The sequence below is a fragment of the Hyperolius riggenbachi genome, chromosome 10 (assembly GCF_040937935.1).
Source record: "Hyperolius riggenbachi isolate aHypRig1 chromosome 10, aHypRig1.pri, whole genome shotgun sequence".
NCBI lineage: Eukaryota > Metazoa > Chordata > Amphibia > Anura > Hyperoliidae > Hyperolius > Hyperolius riggenbachi.
The window spans coordinates 45,229,149-45,249,888 of record NC_090655.1 but is presented as its reverse complement, the minus strand read 5'-3'; the positions used below and the strand labels follow the sequence as shown (position 1 = coordinate 45,249,888).

Here is a 20,740-nt window from a genome sequence, read left to right as displayed (position 1 = left end):
GCCACTAAAAGTTCTGTTGCAATACAATCATGTGGTAGTTTTCTTGTCTTTTCATACATATATATATACACATATAAATCTATATGCAGACCATTAGTGATTATCAGCACACATATAGGCATCTCTAAAAATGTGTGTATACAGTAGGGGGTGGGTCTATGGCCATCTTCCATTAGGTGGAGTGGAATTTCGTGATTATATCATTTACCATATAGATTAGAAGTCAAAATGTTAGGTAGGAAGTAATATACATTCTCTCGCAGCCTGGCGCTGCCATAAAGAGTGATAAAGAGTGATGGCCAGTATTAAATAGTGAGGGAAAAAGATTGATCAATAATAAACATCTGTGCAGGGTTAAAAGACGATGTGAGGTAGAATAGGGTGATGAGAATCTTACCTTGCGAACAGCTTCGGTCAGCTTAGCGCCTCTGTGCCTTGCTGCCAATCTGCTGCTCATAATATAGTATGGCTGATGGGTTAATAGGGGCCAATTAGCCAATGGAGAGAGCGCTCTAGCTATGCGTAATGGGAGAGCGCCTATGAGTTCATTGTGCAGAGGGGCGTCGCGTCTTGTGACGTCATACGCCTGCGTGTTGTTAGGGCAAGAGTCTAAAAAAGATGTGGGCAGTGTCCGCTAGGCGGATGTGTATTGCCAGGTTCGCGCCTGCGCATATGAAGGCGGAAATGGCGTCGCCGCCATATTTGTTTAGGGAAAGAAAGGCGGCGGTGCCGATCCATTGTGTTATTAACACATATAAAAATATAAAACAATAAAACAATCCAGTTATAGGGGGGTGGATGCTGGATGCTGGGGTGAGGATAGATGAATGATATATTATCAAGTGCAGATTATTTTTTGGGGTATGATACAATATGCGCCGGCTGGTAAGGGGATGTATGACAGCGCGTTGTCCTGGTGACGCCTGTGCTAAACAGTCGGTTTGTATTAAAGTATTGTAGTATGATAATAAAGCTTAAGGAAGGGGGGCAAGAGCCCCAATTATCTCGTATTCTAATGGCCTGCGGAGTTAGGCGCTTCCCCATTTTTCAGATGTTACATCTTGTATATTTTACCTGTCTCATGGAATATAAGATTAGAACCAGAATTTTTACATGAAAAAAGGGGAGGTATATGAACCAGAAAATTCCTTTGTAGGTATTTCTCTGTTTATAAAGGAGATGTATTTGATGTCATGGTGTGATGTTACATCAGGTTAGGGGAAAGGAGGGGATATTTTGGGGAAAACCCCTGCCTCCCCCCTTCAGGACCCATCCCTCCCCCGCTCCCAGTTTTTCCCCAAAATCTGAAAAATGGGGAAGCGCCTAACTCCGCAGGCCATTAGAATACGAGATAATTGGGGCTCTTGCCCCCCTTCCTTAAGCTTTATTATCATACTACAATACTTTAATACAAACCGACTGTTTAGCACAGGCGTCACCAGGACAACGCGCTGTCATACATCCCCTTACCAGCCGGCGCATATTGTATCATACCCCAAAAAACAATCTGCACTTGATAATATATCATTCATCTATCCTCACCCCAGCATCCAGCATCCACCCCCCTATAACTGGATTGTTTTATTGTTTTATATTTTTATATGTGTTAATAACACAATGGATCGGCACCGCCGCCTTTCTTTCCCTAAACAAACATGGCGGCGACGCCATTTCCGCCTTCATATGCGCAGGCGCGAACCTGGCAATACACATCCGCCTAGCGGACACTGCCCACATCTTTTTTAGACTCTTGCCCTAACAACACGCAGGCGTATGACGTCACAAGACGTGACGCCCCTCTGCACAATGAACTCATAGGCGCTCTCCCATTACGCATAGCTAGAGCGCTCTCTCTATTGGCTAATTGGCCCCTATTAACCCATCAGCCATACTATATTATGAGCAGCAGATTGGCAGCAACCAGCAAGGCACAGAGGCGCTAAGCTGACCGAAGCTGTTCGCAAGGTAAGATTCTCATCACCCTATTCTACCTCACATCGTCTTTTAACCCTGCACAGATGTTTATTATTGATCAATCTTTTTCCCTCACTATTTAATACTGGCCATCACTCTTTATCACTCTTTATGGCAGCGCCAGGCTGCGAGAAAATGTATATTACTTCCTACCTAACATTTTGAATTCTAATCTATATGGTAAATGATATAATCACGAAATTCCACTCCACCTAATGGAAGATGGCCATAGACCCACCCCCTACTGTATACACACATTTTTAGAGATGACTATATGTGTGCTGATAATCACTAATGGTCTGCATATAGATTTATATGTATATATAGATATATATGTATGAAAAGACAAGAAAACTACCACATGATTGTATTGCAACAGAACTTTTAGTGGCTTTATCTCTTCTGTCCCACAGTGTTCCATTGCTCCTATTTATAGCCTGATGAAGTGGGTTATACCCACGAAACGCGTTGCAGAATATTGGAGTATATTAATAAAACGTCATTTTTTGTCAAAAACCCGACAATTTCTTGTGTCTGCTCCAGGGAGGTAAGTCCACCTTTGCCTCCCTGCCTTTTAAACATTTTATCCTGTTTTATACTTCTGGCGCATCTGTATTATTGCTTATATATGAAGTAGTGCTCTCCTGCACCACCCCTAATCAACCAATAGTATCCTGCTCTGGAGTCAGCTGATCGGCGTGGTCAGCTGACGCTTCCTGCTTAGTATAAGAATTCTGCCTCTCAGCGCGCGCGCGTGTATTCCTAAGCCTATGTGCACTAACAGACTCAGCCACACCAGACACACGCTGCCGCGTGCAAACCGCCGCGCTGGACGCGGAACCAGCCGCCTTACTGTTGTTGCATGCGGCGGCTTTTCCACATTCTGCCTTGCTACCAAACACACGATTCCGCGTGCAAACCGCCGCACTGGATGCGGAATCAGCCGCCTGCTCAGTAGCACATGTGGCGGCTTTTCCGCGATCTCTCACAGTACAGAATTAATACAATGTTGACCGTTTGTCCTAAACCATGAGATCAGTGGTCATGAAATTTTTCTAACAACCTCTCCTGAAGGCATTAGCCTGCTCAAAACTGTTTTTTTTTTCTAGCGTTAATAGAAACAGGCTTGTTTTGGTGAAGGACCAAGAAATGTTTCCCTTGCTTCCTGCATTAAATCTGAGACTTAACTCTGAGACACCCAAGAAAGATACTGTGTAATACTTTCTGCCTGAAAAGCATCATGGGTCAGAGCTAGATAAGAGTGCAGATCACTCCCCCAAGTACTTTTACACATTGACATTGCAGTGCAGAAATTGCACCACCGGAGGGCATAAATAGACATGGGCCCATATGCAATTCACTTTTTCACCTGAGTTTTTTCCTAGGAGATAATTTTTCATCTTTAATTTAAATCAACTTTTTAGCACTTTGCAATGGAAAAAGTACCAAAAAGTAAGTGAAAAAGTACTGTCACAATTATTTTGAGTATTTGTTTGCTTGCTGGGGGTGTAAAAGGCATTTTATTTGTAAGTTGTGAAAATATCACCTAGGAAAAAACTCAGGTGAAAGGGGAATTGCATGAGGCCCATAATGTGAGTCACACTTAAGGTAGTAGAGAGAGAGTAGTGGAAAATACCCCAAACTGTCTTTTTTTTTTTTTTTAATATTATCATCAAGAAAGAAACAAGTTCCATCAGGCACTGCAGTAGACTCAAATGTGTTCAATATCCAAGTGACAAGAGTAGATATTACTGGATGAGATAGAGGTCTTACCACCATATCAGAGGTCGATGGCGGTGGGTGCACGGCATAAACGGGTAGCCTAATGGCCGTTTTGCACGGTGGTGCTTCTTCCGAGGCTAATCCACACTTCTTCTGCAAGCACCTACCTGCACTCACCACCACCCACCTCTGATATGGTAGGACATCTATCTTATCCAGAAATATCTACTCTTGTCACTCTTGCACAAGTTGTTTGTGACTTATGCACCTACTCTTGAATACAGCAAGTCCACATGTTGTGGTTCAGACTATGCTTGGATATTGAATACATTTGAATCTATTGCAGTGCCTGATGGAACTTTTTTCTTTCTTGTTGATCAATATTATGCATCTGTTACTAAGTGATAATCATGAGCATGCAGTTATTATAATCAAGGTGGTGGCTTGATGACTTAAACCTACCATCTCTACACCCATATGTTTGATCTGCTCACTGAGGGACTGTAATCCTTGTAGTGCAGGCTAATTGTATACTTTCTGAATAAAAAAAAAGACAGCTATGATTGGCAGATGCTGGGTCATTGGAGGTGGACTGGGTGTAAGAGTGTGATTGAAGAGGTCCTAATTTGTAGCAGAACTCATGGAAAATCATGTGACCTCTTTGATCAGGTGATTAGACTCATAAGGACTAGCTTGCTATTCAGGATCACATGTTGTTCCTGCAGTAGTCTTCTGCATAGGCTGAAGCAGAAAGTCATCACAGCAAATCAGAGCCTTACAAATCTATCATGTGATCACTGACAAGTGCATAGTTATTTTTCTGAGCTCTCAGACAGGCTATGCATGCTATCATTTTTGCTTTTTTCATAGCAGCGGCTTCCCCACAACTATCAACCAAGTTGCATAATTTTAACCAACTGATAAAATGTTTCTCTACAACAACTTTCTGCCACACTGAGGTGCCTTCAGCTTGTCACCCACTCCGTAAGGCAGTACATATGTCTCAACTGAGTGTCCATTGTAATAATTGGCACAGCAAGTACTTGATAAAGGTCTCACATCAAAATGTTTATGTATTACACCCTGACAATAAGATTGGAATTGTAAAGCAGGGATGCTCATCCAGATTCCAGATACCCGAAATACCCATATCTGCCCGTTTTTCTGGTATCCGAACTCGGGTATGGATTCCAGATAGCTGAGTAAGTCTGGAATGCACTATCCAAGCAAATCCGGATACGTATTAGGTATCCGGAAATCTGTTCAGATACCTAGTTCGAGTACCCAATTCAGATAGCGTAACCACGGAGAAGACGTCCATGACGTCAATGAGCCAATCAGAAGGCTCCCAGCCGAAGCCCTAGCAACCAATCACAGAAGGGAACCCTGGTCATCCCCTCCTGTATATAAGGCGGGCGCCATGATGAGAATCTCGTCCTTGCTTGTGCTTGCTCACTGAGAGACATCTCCAGTGCTGTTGGCTAAGCAAGTGCTGTATTACTGTGTTAAACCTAGTGTTTTTGCTCCTAAACACCTGTACTAAACCGGTATTTTATTGTTTTTTAGTTAGCTAGCTTGTATTTTGATTTTAGTCAGTGTGACAGTCAGACTCAATGCTGCAGATGCTAGGCTAGGTTAGGGTCTGCTGTGTGCACAGGCTAGGCCTGTTGCCAGCCTTAGCTACAGTATAGCTTGTAGGTTATTATTAGGGATTACTGTACTACTACTAGTCTTATATTGTGTGTAGTTAGTTGTTAGAGAGAGTACTACTACTATGTTAGCTTCATTTACTATAGATAGTTACTGCAGTGCTGCTGTTAGAGTCAGTCAGTGTGTGACAGATAGACAGTTAATGTGTGCTCCTGTCACTCCATCAGTTGAAGTTCTACTAGTACTACTACAACTAGTCTACTACTACCAGTTATATATAGTTAATTTGTATTGAGTTAGCTTACTTTAATTGCAGTGCTGTTACAGTGTGACAGCTAGACAGACAGTTAGTGTGTCAGTGTGTGCTACTCTGCTGTCACTCCGTTAGTTGAAGTTTTACTGCTGCTACTATCTACTAGTGATGGGCGAACACCTGGATGTTCGGGTTCGGGAAATTTCGCCGAACATGGCCGAGATGTTCGGCATGTTCGGGCCGAACCCCGAACTTTCCGAACATCCAGCTTTTGGGGGCCCTATGGGGTCGCAGGCATAAGGGGGGAGCATGCCCCGATCGCGGGGGGGGGTCGGAAATTCCCCCCACCCCCTCCGCTAGCGCTCCCCCCTCTGCCCGCTTCCCCATAACAAAGTTTCAAGAAGTACCTGCTGTGTCCGGTGGTAGTGTGGGTGGCTGGCAGTGGGCGGCACTATGCAGTGACTGAATGAGGAGGAGGAGTCCGGAGAGTGACGCGTTGAGGGAGGCCGGGCAGCGGGCGGTTCACTGCTGAACCGCCCGCTGCCCGGCCTCCCTCAACGCGTCACTCTCCGGACTCCTCCTCCTCATTCAGTCACTGCATAGTGCCGCCCACTGCCAGCCACCCACACTACCACCGGACACAGCAGGTACTTCTTGAAACTTTGTTATGGGGAAGCGGGCAGAGGGGGGAGCGCTAGCGGAGGGGGTGGGGGGAATTTCCGACCCCCCCCGCGATCGGGGCATGCTCCCCCCTTATGCCTGCGACCCCATAGGGGGGCCGTATTCGGCCGAACAGGGCCCTGTTCGGCCGAACAGGGGCCCTGTTCGGCCCTGTTCGGCGGCCATTAGAAGTTCGGGGCGAACCCGAACTTAAAAGGCTGAACACCATCAGGTGTTCGGCCGAACGCGAACATCACCCGAACAGGGTGATGTTCTGCAGAACCCGAACAGTGGCGAACACTGTTCGCCCAACACTATCTACTACTATTAATTTGAATAAATTACAAGTACCTCACTTCATTTGGACACATATAAAGTTGTAACATGTCTGCTGGCACTGGCAGCCGGGGGAGGGGCAGCATGAAAAGCAAGGGCAAGAGGAGAGGGAGCAGCATTGCCACCACCGTCGGCTGTTTTGCTGCGTCAGTGTCCATTCTGCCGCTAGCCACTGGCCATGGACGCACTGGGCGCCCATCTGTTAGGTGGAGTCACGCTGCAGAGGTGCAGCAGCTTGTAGCAGCCATTTTCCAGCAGGGTCGTCGGCGCACATTGGAGGAGAAAGATGCCGAGTCTGTGATGGAGCTGATGGTGGATGAGCAGGCCACCACCAGCTCTACAACAGAGATCTCTACCCACCGCCAGCGTCCACACAGAACAAATCTTCTGCTGCCAGTCTGCCACCAGCTATTACGCCACTACAATCTGCTGCCAGTCTGCCACCAGCTATTACGCCACTACAATAGCTGTATTTTTTTTTTGAGATGTCTGGGCTAAAAAACTGTGATGTCCCAGTTGTGCATTGGACACAATGTGGGCTGCACGATCGCTGTCTTGAACCTCCTGATGTTTGTTTTTTTTTTTTGTATTATACCTCCCCACATAAACAATTGCTGTTTTTCTTTAAAAAACCCATAATGCTTCATGCATCATTTACCATAAAAGACGTTTTGGAAGCAATTTAAAGGCCAGTTCCGGATTTCAGTTCGGAGACCAGATTTCCAGATAATGGGTTCGGATAGCTGGATCGACTCGGATTTCTGAACGGTTCGAATTCGGATATCTGGATTTATCAAGATTTTTTGCTATCTGGAACAACCCGGATATCAAAAAGAGGTATCCAAGCACCACTGTTGTAAACCACTTTTCTAGGTTGAGTACCAGGTTTGTAATTTTGTATGACTGGATTAACCCTTGTTGGACTCTTGATGTACAGGGTTGGGCTCTCCAGCAGGAGCGTAAATAGGCTCCATGGTAGCAGCACCCCTGTGAAAATTGTGGGACCCCATTCTAAACAAACACATGATGGCACAAGCCCCCGAGTGTGGCCTGCCTGTTACTCTGGGCCCTTATAAGAGCAGCAGTGCACCAGCATTTCTTCTTAAGGTGTCCATATCATATGACATGCATTGGGGCCTTACAGAGGAAAGTTGGTGCATTAATTTTTTGCAAAAATAATGTTAAAGAGAACCCGAGGCGGTCCCATGGGGGGCAGTTGGGACACAGAGGTATGTTCTCTGCCTCATGACATGCCTCTGTGTCTTCACTCTGCCACTCTCTGCCCCCCTACTGCCGGGCTATAGCCCCCCCTGAGATTAGCGACAATATTTGTCGCTATCTCGGTGGTAAACCTACAGTAGAGGGATTCCCTTTTTAAAACGCCCGCCAGGGGCATTCCTGCAGGGTTTCCAGAGCTGCCATTGGGCAACTCTCTGTCCCTGGCCGTGCCTCCTGCCACTCCTCCGCCTCCCTGCACACTATGAGAGATACACAGTCTTTCCTTGCATGTAGTGACCCAGAGGTTCAAGAAAGTGAAAGTGGGCTAGTTCTGCCCACAGGAGTGGCGGGGAGTGGCAGTTTTTGTGGCTAACTGATCCACCCAGCCCCCTGAATCAGGTAGCCTACTTTTTTTTTAATGAGCCCACCTCAGGCTCTCCTTAAATTTGATTTTAAAGAGAAAATGCCATCAAAAATAAGCTTTGTTATTTTTAGTGTTTTTGTGCTTTTCGCACATTTTTTTGTAAAATTTTTGGGCAAATTGTTTTTGGCGGTAAAAATATCATTTTTCTGAGTTTTTGCACTTTTCAGTGTAAAATATCGATTTTTTGTGAAAAATGCAAACACTCAAAAATACAAGCTAGCATTTCGCTAGCTAAGCATATGTCCAAAGTTGCTCCGGTCCCCCCCCCCCCCCCATGGCCGCCGATCGCCGCCGGCTAAACGTACCTCGCCATGATCCCACGAAAAGTGAAGTTTCCTGATCGGCTTCCGGCGTTGCTGCGGCGACGATCGGAGATGACATCATGACGTCATCGACGTCATGACGTCATCCGCAATCCCGATTGCCGCCATCGCAAAGCCTGGAGCCGATTGGGTGGCTGCACCGGCGTGGAAATTCTGGGGGGTATGTATACCGGAAGCTATTGTGGGCGATCGTGGGGGACTGGAGCAACTTTGAGCATCTGCTTAGCTAGCAAACCGCTAGCTAAAGTGTATAGCAACAATAAAAAAAAATCATCCTGGGCCATGTGATCCCCTGCAGCGGCTACCCCATACGTAGCACGGGGTTACCGCTAAGGAGGTTAAAGCTACTATCCCAGAAAAAAAATTATAGCAGAACATCACTGAAATGGTTAAACAAAGCACTTTGTCCTGCTATTCAAATCCGCATCCAGGCTGGAGATAACAGTATCTTTGTTTACATTCCAATGTTGTTACATCGTGTGTAAACACAGTGTAACAACTGAAAACATTCTCTGTGAAGCTCTCTCTGCTTCAGACACACACACAGTTTAGAACATCTCATTACAAGATTTTAATATATAATAAAAAGCAGCTGGCATAAAATGCAATGGCAGCGTTCAGGGCAAGATAAACTACACTTTGGAAACTTGTAATTTGTAGACAGACAATATTACTTGTGCACAAAAGCAAATATGATAACTGTATGAGTAATACAAAGTAGGAAAACATATTTTATTGAATGTTATGTCAGAGTTTCAGACCACTTTAAGTGGAGAAGTGGACCTGTCAAATCATGCTTGCAGTGTAGAAGGAAAATGAGTAACAAAGGTCCATTGTGCAGCTAACAACTTACAGTATGTAGAAAGTGCTTTTCCCTCTTTTGACATGTACACATGTTTCACTCATACCTACTGACTTTTTTGTGAAATACAAAAAAAAAAAAAAATAGATATACTCTGTTTTTGTAAAAAAAAACTATTACAAGGTGAATCAAATTACTTTTACCCACCTCTGTTGGTACTAAACATGAAAACTTTGCTCTTTAGATCAGAAGAACCCGGCAGTTAGCCAAGCAGTGAACTTCTGAATATGTTCACTTCATTTCAGAAAGGGTTAATGCCACTCATCAGTTAATTTCCTGCACATCTGTGCCCTACACAAGACAAGAGTGCAGAGGTGTCAACCAGCGCCCCCTACTGAAACAATACACACCCTGTTTACTGCTAGGTCCTGGGCTGTGATCACAAACTGTGCAAGCTTGCAGCACAGAAATAAGTGGCTGAATCATCCCTGGCTGGTGTCTGCAAATATAGAGATGACTCGAAAACTGTAGGTCTCTTCAGGCTCCATCTGTCTTTAAAGTCATCTTCCATGTTCTCCTCTCCAGCATTGATTGACAAGATCATCAGCTTCAGCCCCTCTCCAGGCTTCTGTTGGTACCAGAACATGTTGTAGAAAGAACTCTCGTCCTGACTGCAGTTAAGCACAGCCGGGTTTCCAGCCCGCACCACAACGAGGCCTCCATCCTGCTTCACTTCCACCGATCTGTAACCTACCGAAGACACACAGCTGGATTTCAAACACTTGTATTTACAGGATAATTCCAAAGTTATTCATGTTTCTCAGTAAAGTGATATTCTCAGCTGGGAAAGCAAAATGTCACCATAGGGAGAGATAACTAACCGGAACAGTTCAGTGTTTAATGTGCCCTATATTGTCTTTGACCGATGTATTAAATTAGTCCAGAACAGGCTTGTATATATATATATATATATATATATCATTTTTAGCTAGCTATGCACAAAGAGCTTTGTGCAATTTTTAAATATATTGCCACTAGGAACTTTAGATTCTTTTCAAATTTATTTTATTTTGTGCAGTTACAGCATGATTATTATATAGATTTTGACAAGGTTAATTGTCACTGTGAAGTCGTACCATGAATATCTCTGAAGTATTTGAGAAATCTGGTTCCTGAAAACAATTAATCTGTCTATCTAGACAAGACAAGACACAGAACATTTCTATTGCACTTTTCTCTTGGTGGACTAGAAGCACCAGAGATGCGGCCACTGGGACGTTCTCAGTAGGCAGTGGCAGTGTTAGGGAGTCTTGTCCAAGGTCTATTTACTGAATAGGTGCTGGCTTAGTAAACAGGAAGAGCCTAGATTCAAATCCAGGTCACCAGTACAATATCCAGTCAGTGTATCTACAGTATTTATCTATCTATCTATCTATCTATCTATCTATCTATCTATCTATCCTACTTATTTTCTAGTTTTCAAAATTTAAATAAAATTAAATGTTCTGAGCAGTCATAAACAAAAATGCTGATATTCTTTCCGCGTTGATTGTTATGAAAATTATATAAAATATGACTTTTGAGTGAAAATGCCATCCAAAATCGTTTTGTAATAAGTTTGTGATTTTTCTCAATTTTTTTGTGAATTTTTTCAAAAAAAATAAATGTTCTTTGCACTTTTCACAAATTTGCACAGTAATGCATTTTTTTTTGGTGTTTTTGAAATTTTTTTGCATCAACAGGAACATTTTTTTTATTTTGACCATTTTGTGAAAAATACACTTTTGGAATATTTTCTCACAATTTTGGGATATTTTCTCAACACGAAAATAGCATTTTCAATGTACAGATGACTTTGGTAAAAATTTGCATTTAAAAATGGTTCTGAGTAGCATTGTCATCACTATAATTGCAACTACTACTTTCTATTAATATTACTAGTGCTAGTATCTTACTGTTACAAAACACTACCAGCATTGGAAACATCAGCAGGCTGAGAAGTCCTTACCTTGTAGAAAGCTGATAATAGCAGTCAAAGAGAGGAACTTTTTCATTTTCTTCATGAGGATTGGAGAGTTTCTGGGACAGAACATAAGCTTGGATCAATATACTATATTTCCATTGTATATACAATGTACACACACATGAGAGTCATTCCCAGCCCAGGAGATCATCAGTCATGAAATTCTGCTAATAACCTCTTCTGAATGTATTCACCTAAGCAAACTTGATTTTTATCTCATCTAAATATGACCAGGAATGTTCTGGTGAAGGCCCCACCCGTCTGTCTCCTGGTTCCTCTGCTAAGAACCTGAAATGTTGACCTTGCTTCCTATTTTACATTGAGAGAGGTTTGACTCTGAGATACCAGAGATACCAATGCTTTCAGTTTCCAAATAACTGTAGCTCAGCATTGGTTGAACACACAGACCCCTCCCCAGCTGTTTACATTGTGTTTTTACCAGGGGCGTAACTAGACTTAATAGCCCCCCCCCCTGCAAAAATGATAACATGGGGTCCCCTTTGTCCCCAAACCCCATGTGATTGAGAGCTGACAAATGGCAGCAGAGAGGGTTCTGCTGTGAAGCAGCGTCTGGAAGCAGGAAAAAAATTACACACACTCCTGCAAACAGTTTTTGGGAGTAAAGGGGGAGGTCTCTTTGCTAATTGGCTCCACTTGAGGTTGAGGAGTGGGAGGTAAAGAGGCCCCCAAAGCCTCTGGGCCCCGCTGGCAGGGGGACACAGGGGTGATTGCTATGCCCATGGAAATTGCATAGCAGGAGGGTGTCGATAGGCAAGTAAGAAAGTAGTGGAAAATACTCAAACTTTTTATTTTTTTTTTTATTAAAGGCAGCTGTGATTGGCAGATGTGGGTTCACTGGAATTAAAAAAAGAATTAGTGCAATAGAAGAATTTCTAATATGTGACAGAACTCATGAAGGAGTATATAATCAGCTTAATCAGTTGGTAGGTCTATAATGCCTGGTACACACCATGCAATTTACTGTGAGATAGACGGGTCAAATTGACGTCCAATCTGATTTTCGATCATTTTTTTTAATCAATTTTGAATTGAAATGATCGGAAAATCGATCAGAAAAACAATAGGAAGTCAGATCGGACCTTTTTGAAATTATTGATTTGACCTGTGGATCTGACAGGAAATTGCATGATGTGTACCAGGCATAAGGCTCTGATTTTCGGGTCAGGATCATGTGTTGATGCAGGAAATGATCATAGTGAATCAGAGCTTTAAGCATCGTAAAGTGCGTTGCCAAGAGATACAGAACCTCAGATCATCTTGGCTGCACCCATTGTCCTCTTTCACCACTGTCGCTCGATCATGCAGTGTGCCATTGTGCCTCAACCCCCTTCCTGGCAACAGAACATGATACTTCCAGGCTAGCGATGAATCTAAACAGAACTTGGCCCTAAGCCGTTGGCCGAGGGATCGAGTCCCAGTACCTGTGGGAGACAGTCATTTGCGTGTGTGCACACCTTTTTAAAACTATCATGTGATTAAACTGATCACACGCCTTGCAATGAGTTCAGTGAGCAACTCAAGTATATCCTGCTCAAGTATATCCGGCTCACTTCAGGAGCACAATAGTGATCTGGTAATGGACCCACCAGTAAGCATGAGGGAGCAGTTTTGCAAGAAGTGAAACTGTACCCAATAGTGTCTGAGATGTGGGTAGTGGGCTCTGTGAAGTAGGAAGTGTCCAGGTGATGGAGTGCCAATGGAAGAGGACATTAAACAGGTACATTAACTCTCTCTGCCAAGGCCTCCATCTTGGACATGAGCGGGTCCAAGATGATCCACCAGAATTTCCTGACAGTTCATGTTTCCACCTAATAACGCTATAACCACTCTGTGACCGCCTAAAGCCGATTAACTGCCCCAGAGTGGCTCCCCCAGGACCGCCTAATGCCGAAAGCTGTGAAGTCCTGGGGGAGAAGATTAGCAGGGATCGTGGGCACAAATGCGTGTGCATTCCTGCTTAAGTGATGGAGTGGAGCTCTGTAAACAGTAAAAAAAAAAAAAAGAAACCGCTGTTTGTTTAGGTTTTACAGTGCTGCGATCTACCCAGGGCGATCTACTGGGTGGGAGAGGATCGCCCTGATTAGACCTCGGGGAGGAAGGGAGAGGGGAGGGAATTTTTTTAAATAGACCATTTTATTTAAAATAAAATAACAAATAAATTAATTTTAAAAAAAAGCCTGCAGCAGCGATCAGAGCCCACCAACAGAAAGCTCTGTTGGTGAACAGAAAAGGGGTACAGATTGATTTGTGTGCTACGTTGTATGGCTGTGCAGCACACTGTTAAAGCTGCGGTGTGATGAATTGTAAAAAATAGCCTGACAAGCCTGTGGTCCTTAAAGAGGTAAATTAACTCTCTCTGCCAAGGCCTCCATCTTGGACATGAGCGGGTCCAAGATGATCCACCAGAATTTCCTGACAGTTCATGTTTCCACCTAATAACGCTGTGATCGCCTAAAGCTGATCGATGGCCCCAGAGTGGCTACCCCAGGATCGCCTAACGCCGAAAGATGTCAAGTCCTGGGGGAGGACTTGACATCTTGACATCAGGAGGCCGCAATAGCAGCATATGGGGCGATATACAGGCTGGGAACGCGAACAATCACTCGTGTTCCCATGCCTGTCGGGCGATGACGGCCAAACCGGAAGTGTTCACCGGCGGGTCCTGGGCCATCGGAGCGGGGCTGCGAGGGCACCGATCATCTGCAGGGGGCTGAGGGAAGCCCCAGGTGAGTTAATCTCATTTTTTTTTGTTGCCTTTAGGTTCACTTTAAAATGCCTTTTAAGCCACCAGCAAGCAAGAACATACTCAGAATAATTTTGTCAGTATTTCTTACCTACTTTTTGGTATTTGTTTAATTGCAAAGTGCTAACAATTTATTTAAATTGAAGATGAAAAATTATCTCCTAGGAGAAATCTTAGGAGATAAAGTGCATTGCATCAGGCCCGTTGACTGCTAAAGCAGACAAAAATAGCATGTGAAGTGTTGGCAATTACCATTTTTTTAAATGAAAAAAAAATATGGGCCATCATGTTAATCTGAGTTTTTTTTTTTCTGTTTACTTTTATAACATTCTGAGCCTTTATAAAAAGCAGTGATGAGCGAAAATGCCAATATTCTTTTGGCAGTAATATTTGAAAAAAAAAATCATGTTTAGATTTTCAAGGAAAAATGCCATCGAAAATAAGTTCTGTTATTTTTCGCATTTTTGCACTTTTCCCACATTTTCCAGTCAAAAATTTAGATTCTTTTGCGGTAAAAATATATTTTCCGTGTTTTCACGCTTTTCACAGTAACAACGAATTTTTACGTTTTTGCAAAAAACGTGAACATACAAGCTATTTTTGCAAAAAATTTCCCTAAATCAAAAATAATATTTTCGATGCGAAAAATCACAAGTAACACTGATAAAAAGGTCTGAGGGTATGGGCAGGCTGAGAAAAAAATTGCTCCCCCTTCAGGCTAATCTGTAAATAGCTGCGAACATTATCTGCATAACTGTTCCATGATGACTGTCAGGTTTTATGCTAGCAGATGGCTTTCTGTCTGTGGCTGTGCCTACTGACAGCACAGAAGTACACGGCAGAATCTCCAGTGTCTGTCATTGCAAGGGTCAGTGTAGAATCCAGGAGATGAGGTCGCTTGAAAGTCCATGCCTTGTACGTTGGTTCTGGATCACCACTGTCTGCATCGGTAGAATACACCATGAGCTGGAGCCCTTGTCCTGTTTTCTGCTGATACCAGCTCATTACATAATTGCTCTCACTGTAATGCTTACAGGAAAGCTCTGCACGCTGCCCTTTCTCTACCACTAGAAGCTGGAGACCTTGGTCGACTTTCACCTCCTGGCAGAGACCTGGAATAATAAATGTTATTCACATGACACCCCTCCTGAATTTTTAAAATGCCTTTTTTTAAAATTAAAGAAAAAAGGTAGAGTTCTAATGTAGTTCGAATATAGTTTTATCAGAATCAATTTTGTTCATGTTATTCCATCTTTTAATGCACACCATGCATGCCTCCAGGACTTCTCAAGAGCTGCTCCAATACTCTGTGACTCCCTACTTTCCCCCCATTAGGGTTTCCCCCTCAAAACATACCTTTTACTTCGACTTCCCCTCCCCCTCACTAGTGCTCTAAACCTGCAGCTGAACTCTAGTCTCCTACCTTTCGTGTCCCTACCTCTCCCTCTAGATTGTAAGCCTTTTGGCTGGGTCCTCCTCCTTATGTCTCCTACCTGTTCACGTACCTTCATTACTGTGCACCCATGCTATGCATTTGAGTGAACTCAACTTGCCTAATCTCCATGCTCCCATCCAGTGACTGACTAAGCATTACCTTGTACTCATACTGTGCTGCGTGATCTGGTTTTTCTTTATTCCTGTATTGTCTTATCACTGTATGTCACCCTTAAATATTGTCTGTAACCTTAATGTAATATGTTGGCGCTTTATGAATACAATAATAAATAAATAATCTTTTAATGTGAAAAAAAATATTTTTTTCCCTACTCCATGTTTTTTGTTTTTTTTATTCTGTTCCCATTTTTCAACCCTTTTCATAAAAGAGAGATTGTACTAGAATGTTTATAATGTAGTTATTAGAAACGATGTCTGTGTTTCAATATGCAACTAGTAATGAATTTTAGGTTGCAAGCTCAAAGTGCTCTTTTTGTCACCGTGGTAACAAAACTTTGTACACTTTGATTAGAGTACTTACTGCTGACACAAAATTGTCCAGAAACTGCTGCCTAGCTGCCAGAGCAGGAATAATTAGCTGCAGAGAACAGGGGACTTTCTTGATTATTTTTTAACAATTGGGCCCATATGCAATTAACCTTTTCACCTGCGTTTTCTCCTAGGTGATCATTTTCCATTTTCTATTTTAAAAAACATTTCAGCACTTTGCAACTGAAAAAGTTCTAGAAAGTAGGTGAAAAGTGCTATCAATTATTTTGAGTATTTGCTTGCTTGCTAGTGGTTTAAAATGTATTTTATTGACAATTTTTTAAAATATCACCTTGGAAAAATCTAATGAGAACAAGTTAATTGCATATGGGCCTTGGACTAATGCACTGGCTGATAGAAAAATCTTACACTTCTACAATTTTCTAAACAAACACTGTGTGATTGGCTGTGCGTTATACGCACATAAAAATGGACCAATCCAGCTGAAAAAAATGTTTACTACCAATAATAAGTACTTTTCTCCTGTTGTACTCTCAAAGTTCTCAAGAGCTGCAGCTGCTCTAAGTGGGCCACCCTGGAGAGTTAGGGAGTCTTGCCCGAGGACTCCGTACTGAATAGGTAACTATCTGCAGTCAGGAATCAAACCCTGGTCTCCTATGTCAAAGGTGTCTTTAACCTGTACACTACCCAACCATGGAATTTCCCTCTAAAGGACAACTGTAGTCAGAGGTATATAGAGACTGCCGTATTTATTTCCCTTTAGGCAATACTAGTTGCCTGGTAGCTAAAAGTATTAGAGGCAGAGGATCATCAGGACTGCCAGGCGACTGGCATTGCTTACAAGGAAATAAACATGGCAGCCTTCATATAGCTTGCACTTCAATTGTCCTTTAAGTAATGAAGGTAATACAAAGGACATTGGCCTCAATTCACTAAGATCATGCTGGAGATAATAAGGCAAGAGATAACTTGCCACCACACAGTGAGAGAGTTATCTTATCTCTTCATTCCTTAAGTTACCTCCTCTGTAGTGAAGTTACCTTCTCTGTAGTTATTTTCACACGCAGGAAATTAACAGCCTGTCTTTAACTTTAGAATTCTAGAGTTCTTTTAAGGATTGAAGAGTTAACTTAAAGACAGAAGAGATAACTTTAGGTTTGCCTGAGTTAAAATGTTTCCTGAATACTACATGCCTTATCACCATGGTGATAACTATAGAAACATTATCAAAGACAGGAGATAAGCTTAGTGAATTGAGGCCATTATCAGTGACAGTGATGAGCACATAAATGGGCTAATTCACAAAGATTTTCTCTTTAATTATCTCACAGTATTTTTTTTAACTCAAGTTAATTTGAGAGTTGACTTTTGAGATAAATTAAACTGCTAAGAAGAGATAAATCATGAGTTAAGTTAGTTATGGAGAGACAAGTCATGAGTTAAGTCAGATAAGGAGAGACAAGTCATGAGTTAAGTCAGAAGAGGTGAGATAAGTTATGAGTTAGGTCAGAGAAGGTGAGATAAGTTATGAGTTAGGTCAGATGAGGAAAGACAAATCAGAAGTTAATTCAGGTAAAGATATGTAAATAATGAAACAAATGGAGAGATACATGGTGAGTTAACAATTAAGGTAAGATTCAGGAAGTACGTTTTGTGAATCAACCTCGTGGTGCCCATACACGGTACAATAAGAACGTTTGATTTTCCAATTTATTTGTCCAAAACGATTGAATCGAATGAAAGTCAAAAATATTTTTTTTTTTTCGATCTAGAAAAATGAACGATTATCCCGATTTTTTCGATAAAAATCCTATCAGACATGTTGGAAAAATCTTAATATTTGATCTAACGGAATAATTAAACAAAATTATCTAATCGAAAAAATTGTGTCTTGGAAATCATGACACATTTTATTCAACGTGTTACTTTCATCATCACTCTCGTTCTGTATTTTGTATTCTGTATTTTGTATTTGTCACTAATTTATGTACAGTATCTTGTATACTGGTGTACACCATTGTCTGTATTATTATGTACCCTATGTTCATTTCTTACTTTGTACGGCACCACGGAATATGTTGGTGCTTTATAAATCAATACTAATGTATGGGCACCATATCTGTCGTATAACAACAATATATACAGCAGCACCAAGATACATTATAAGTGAGAGGTTACAATCTATAAGATTAATATGCTGTAGCTTTTCTGCATTTATCACTTACCTGGAAGAACGTTCACCACCAGCACTAGATGCAGAAGAAGACTTCTGTACATGTTGAGGGTTACTGTTCTGCAATACATGAAAAAATAGGACTTATAGAAAAATAGGACAGAAAGTTAATTTTCTATAGATTCTGTTCTATACACTCTAAATGTTTCATAACTAAACCACTTCTTAATTTCCCCTCTTTTTCTAAGTAGTTTATACAAATCTTTTGCCTTCTTTCATGTATGTGTAGCTTGCTGCTTCTCTGCTCATGCTTTAGTAATGAACTATGTCTGTTTCCTGCCCCTCCTACATCATAATGTATTGCATGTCCTCATGCTTAATATACACCCAACTGTATTTACACTCCTTACTTTATGGATTAACTAACTTTGCAAAGAGGTGACTTTCAATTTTGGAGAATCCAGAAGAAAGCGGTTTATCCAATTGCAGGTACTTTTGATATTTACTTCATTTCCCAGCTTCAACAATAGACTATTTTATGCACTAAGTTGTACACTCCTTGTCAGGGACAAGTAATACATAAGACAACAATTAAGTGGCTAATAATTTCATTTGGTAGTAAATTGATGTAAGTTTGGGTCATCTTGGGTTTATTCCAAAATATTGACAGTGGACCTGAACCCAAAACTTCCTTTCTGCTCTAAAAGATAATCAACGGCATAATAGTCTTTACATTAAAAAAAATATTTGTTACAGTAGATACAAATCCTGCAATACTTCTTCAGCCTGTCTACTTCCTGCGTTCATGGAAGCAGACATAGGGTTAACATCCTGTGTTTACAAATCAGCTGCTCTGCCAAGGTAGACAGTTGACTCAGCTGAGAGATCAAATTACACTTAAGATTAGTCACAGATGAGGCATGGATTAGACAGGCTAAACTCTCTAAATACAAACGGTGCATTTCTTTATGTTTTCTTTCCGTCTTGTGCAAGAGTTCCGGTCCACTTTAAGCACAATATTGACATTATTAATTTAGGGGTGTACTATCTTTTGTTGCCAGCGGTTTAGACATCAATGTCTGTGTGTTGAGTTATCTTGATGGGGCTCTGTACGCTGACTACTTTACATTGTATCAAAGTGCCTTGTCTTTAGTGTTGTCCCATGAATAGATGTAATAAACTATGCACAAACTTGTGAAGGGTCACTGGTGTACCCACTTTTGGGAGATACTGTAGGTCCCAATGTAAATTGATAATGGTACAATGAAGCAGCTCCCCCTTCAGGTATCATGCAGACATAACACTGGCTGTCAGTCATGCAGTGTTCTACAGTTCTGTGATGGTGCCTCCGTTGACATCTGCAACTGTGCTTGCTGACTGCACAGAAGTAGACTGCAGAATCCTGGGGACTGGCCTGGTGCAGGGTCAGCGTGGAGCTGAGGACTTCAGGTCTGCTGAGAGTCCAGGAACTGAATTCAGTTTCCATTTGGTGATCGCTTCCAGCACCTGTGGAGTAGACCATAAGCTTCAACCCTTGTCCTCCTTTCTGCTGGTACCAGAACATTGATAGGCTGCTGCTGTCTGTGTGCTGACAGTGGAATTCCACAGTTGTTCCAGACTCTGCTACTTTCAATTTATCTTGTTGAGTAACTGTAACCAACTGGCACCAACCTAAAGAGAAGTTAGGATACATAATAATAATAATAATAATAATAATAATAATAATAATAATAATAATAATAATAATAATAATAATAATAAAATGTTAGTAATAATAATAATCATCTCCATTTTTGACAGTTGGTACAGTTTATGTATGCCAGGTAATAACATTATATGAATATTCAGAGCTACGAGTTCTTTCTCACATGTGATTAACATTTATTACTTGGCTAAAAACTCTGTGTAATTTAAACAAAACATGAGTTTCTTTATCATTATCATTATTACTAGTCATTCAGACTTACATGGAAAGATGTACATTAGTAGTGAAAGCCAGATGAGTGGCCACATTTTTCCTAAATAGAATAATATATCCATCCTGCAATGGAGATTGGCAACCTAAAAGGTAGAGTAATGTTTCTTTCCTTAAAAAAATAAAATAAATACTGCCTTATTGCTCTCGTTTTATAATTAGCTACGGATGCTTAGTGAAAGTGCTATACATCCTGTTTCTTTTGAGATTTTAAGACACATATTTCTTCTCTCCAATGAGTGTGTAGCCGCTTACTATCTCCACCCACAGTTATGACTGCAAGAGTCAACATCACCACCAAAGGCTGAGAGGGGTGAGAAATTACAAAGGAAGGCATCATTTTCACACACACACACACACACACACACACACACACACACACACACACACACACACACACACACACACACACACGCACGCACGCACACACACACACACATACACATAAACACACACAGACACAGACACACATGCATACACACACACACGCACGCGCACA

The 20,740-nt window shown here is 41.8% G+C and overlaps 1 gene segment (V, D, J or C); it reads right to left on the bottom strand.

The window, feature by feature from the left end:
• Positions 1-14,640: 14,640 nt before the first annotated feature.
• LOC137535944 (T cell receptor beta variable 12-4-like) lies at positions 14,641-19,496 on the bottom strand. The segment is given in 3 exon segments: positions 14,641-15,261; positions 18,319-18,386; positions 19,459-19,496. Coding segments are annotated over 2 exon segments (381 nt in total).
• Between the last annotated feature and the right edge of the window lie 1,244 nt (positions 19,497-20,740).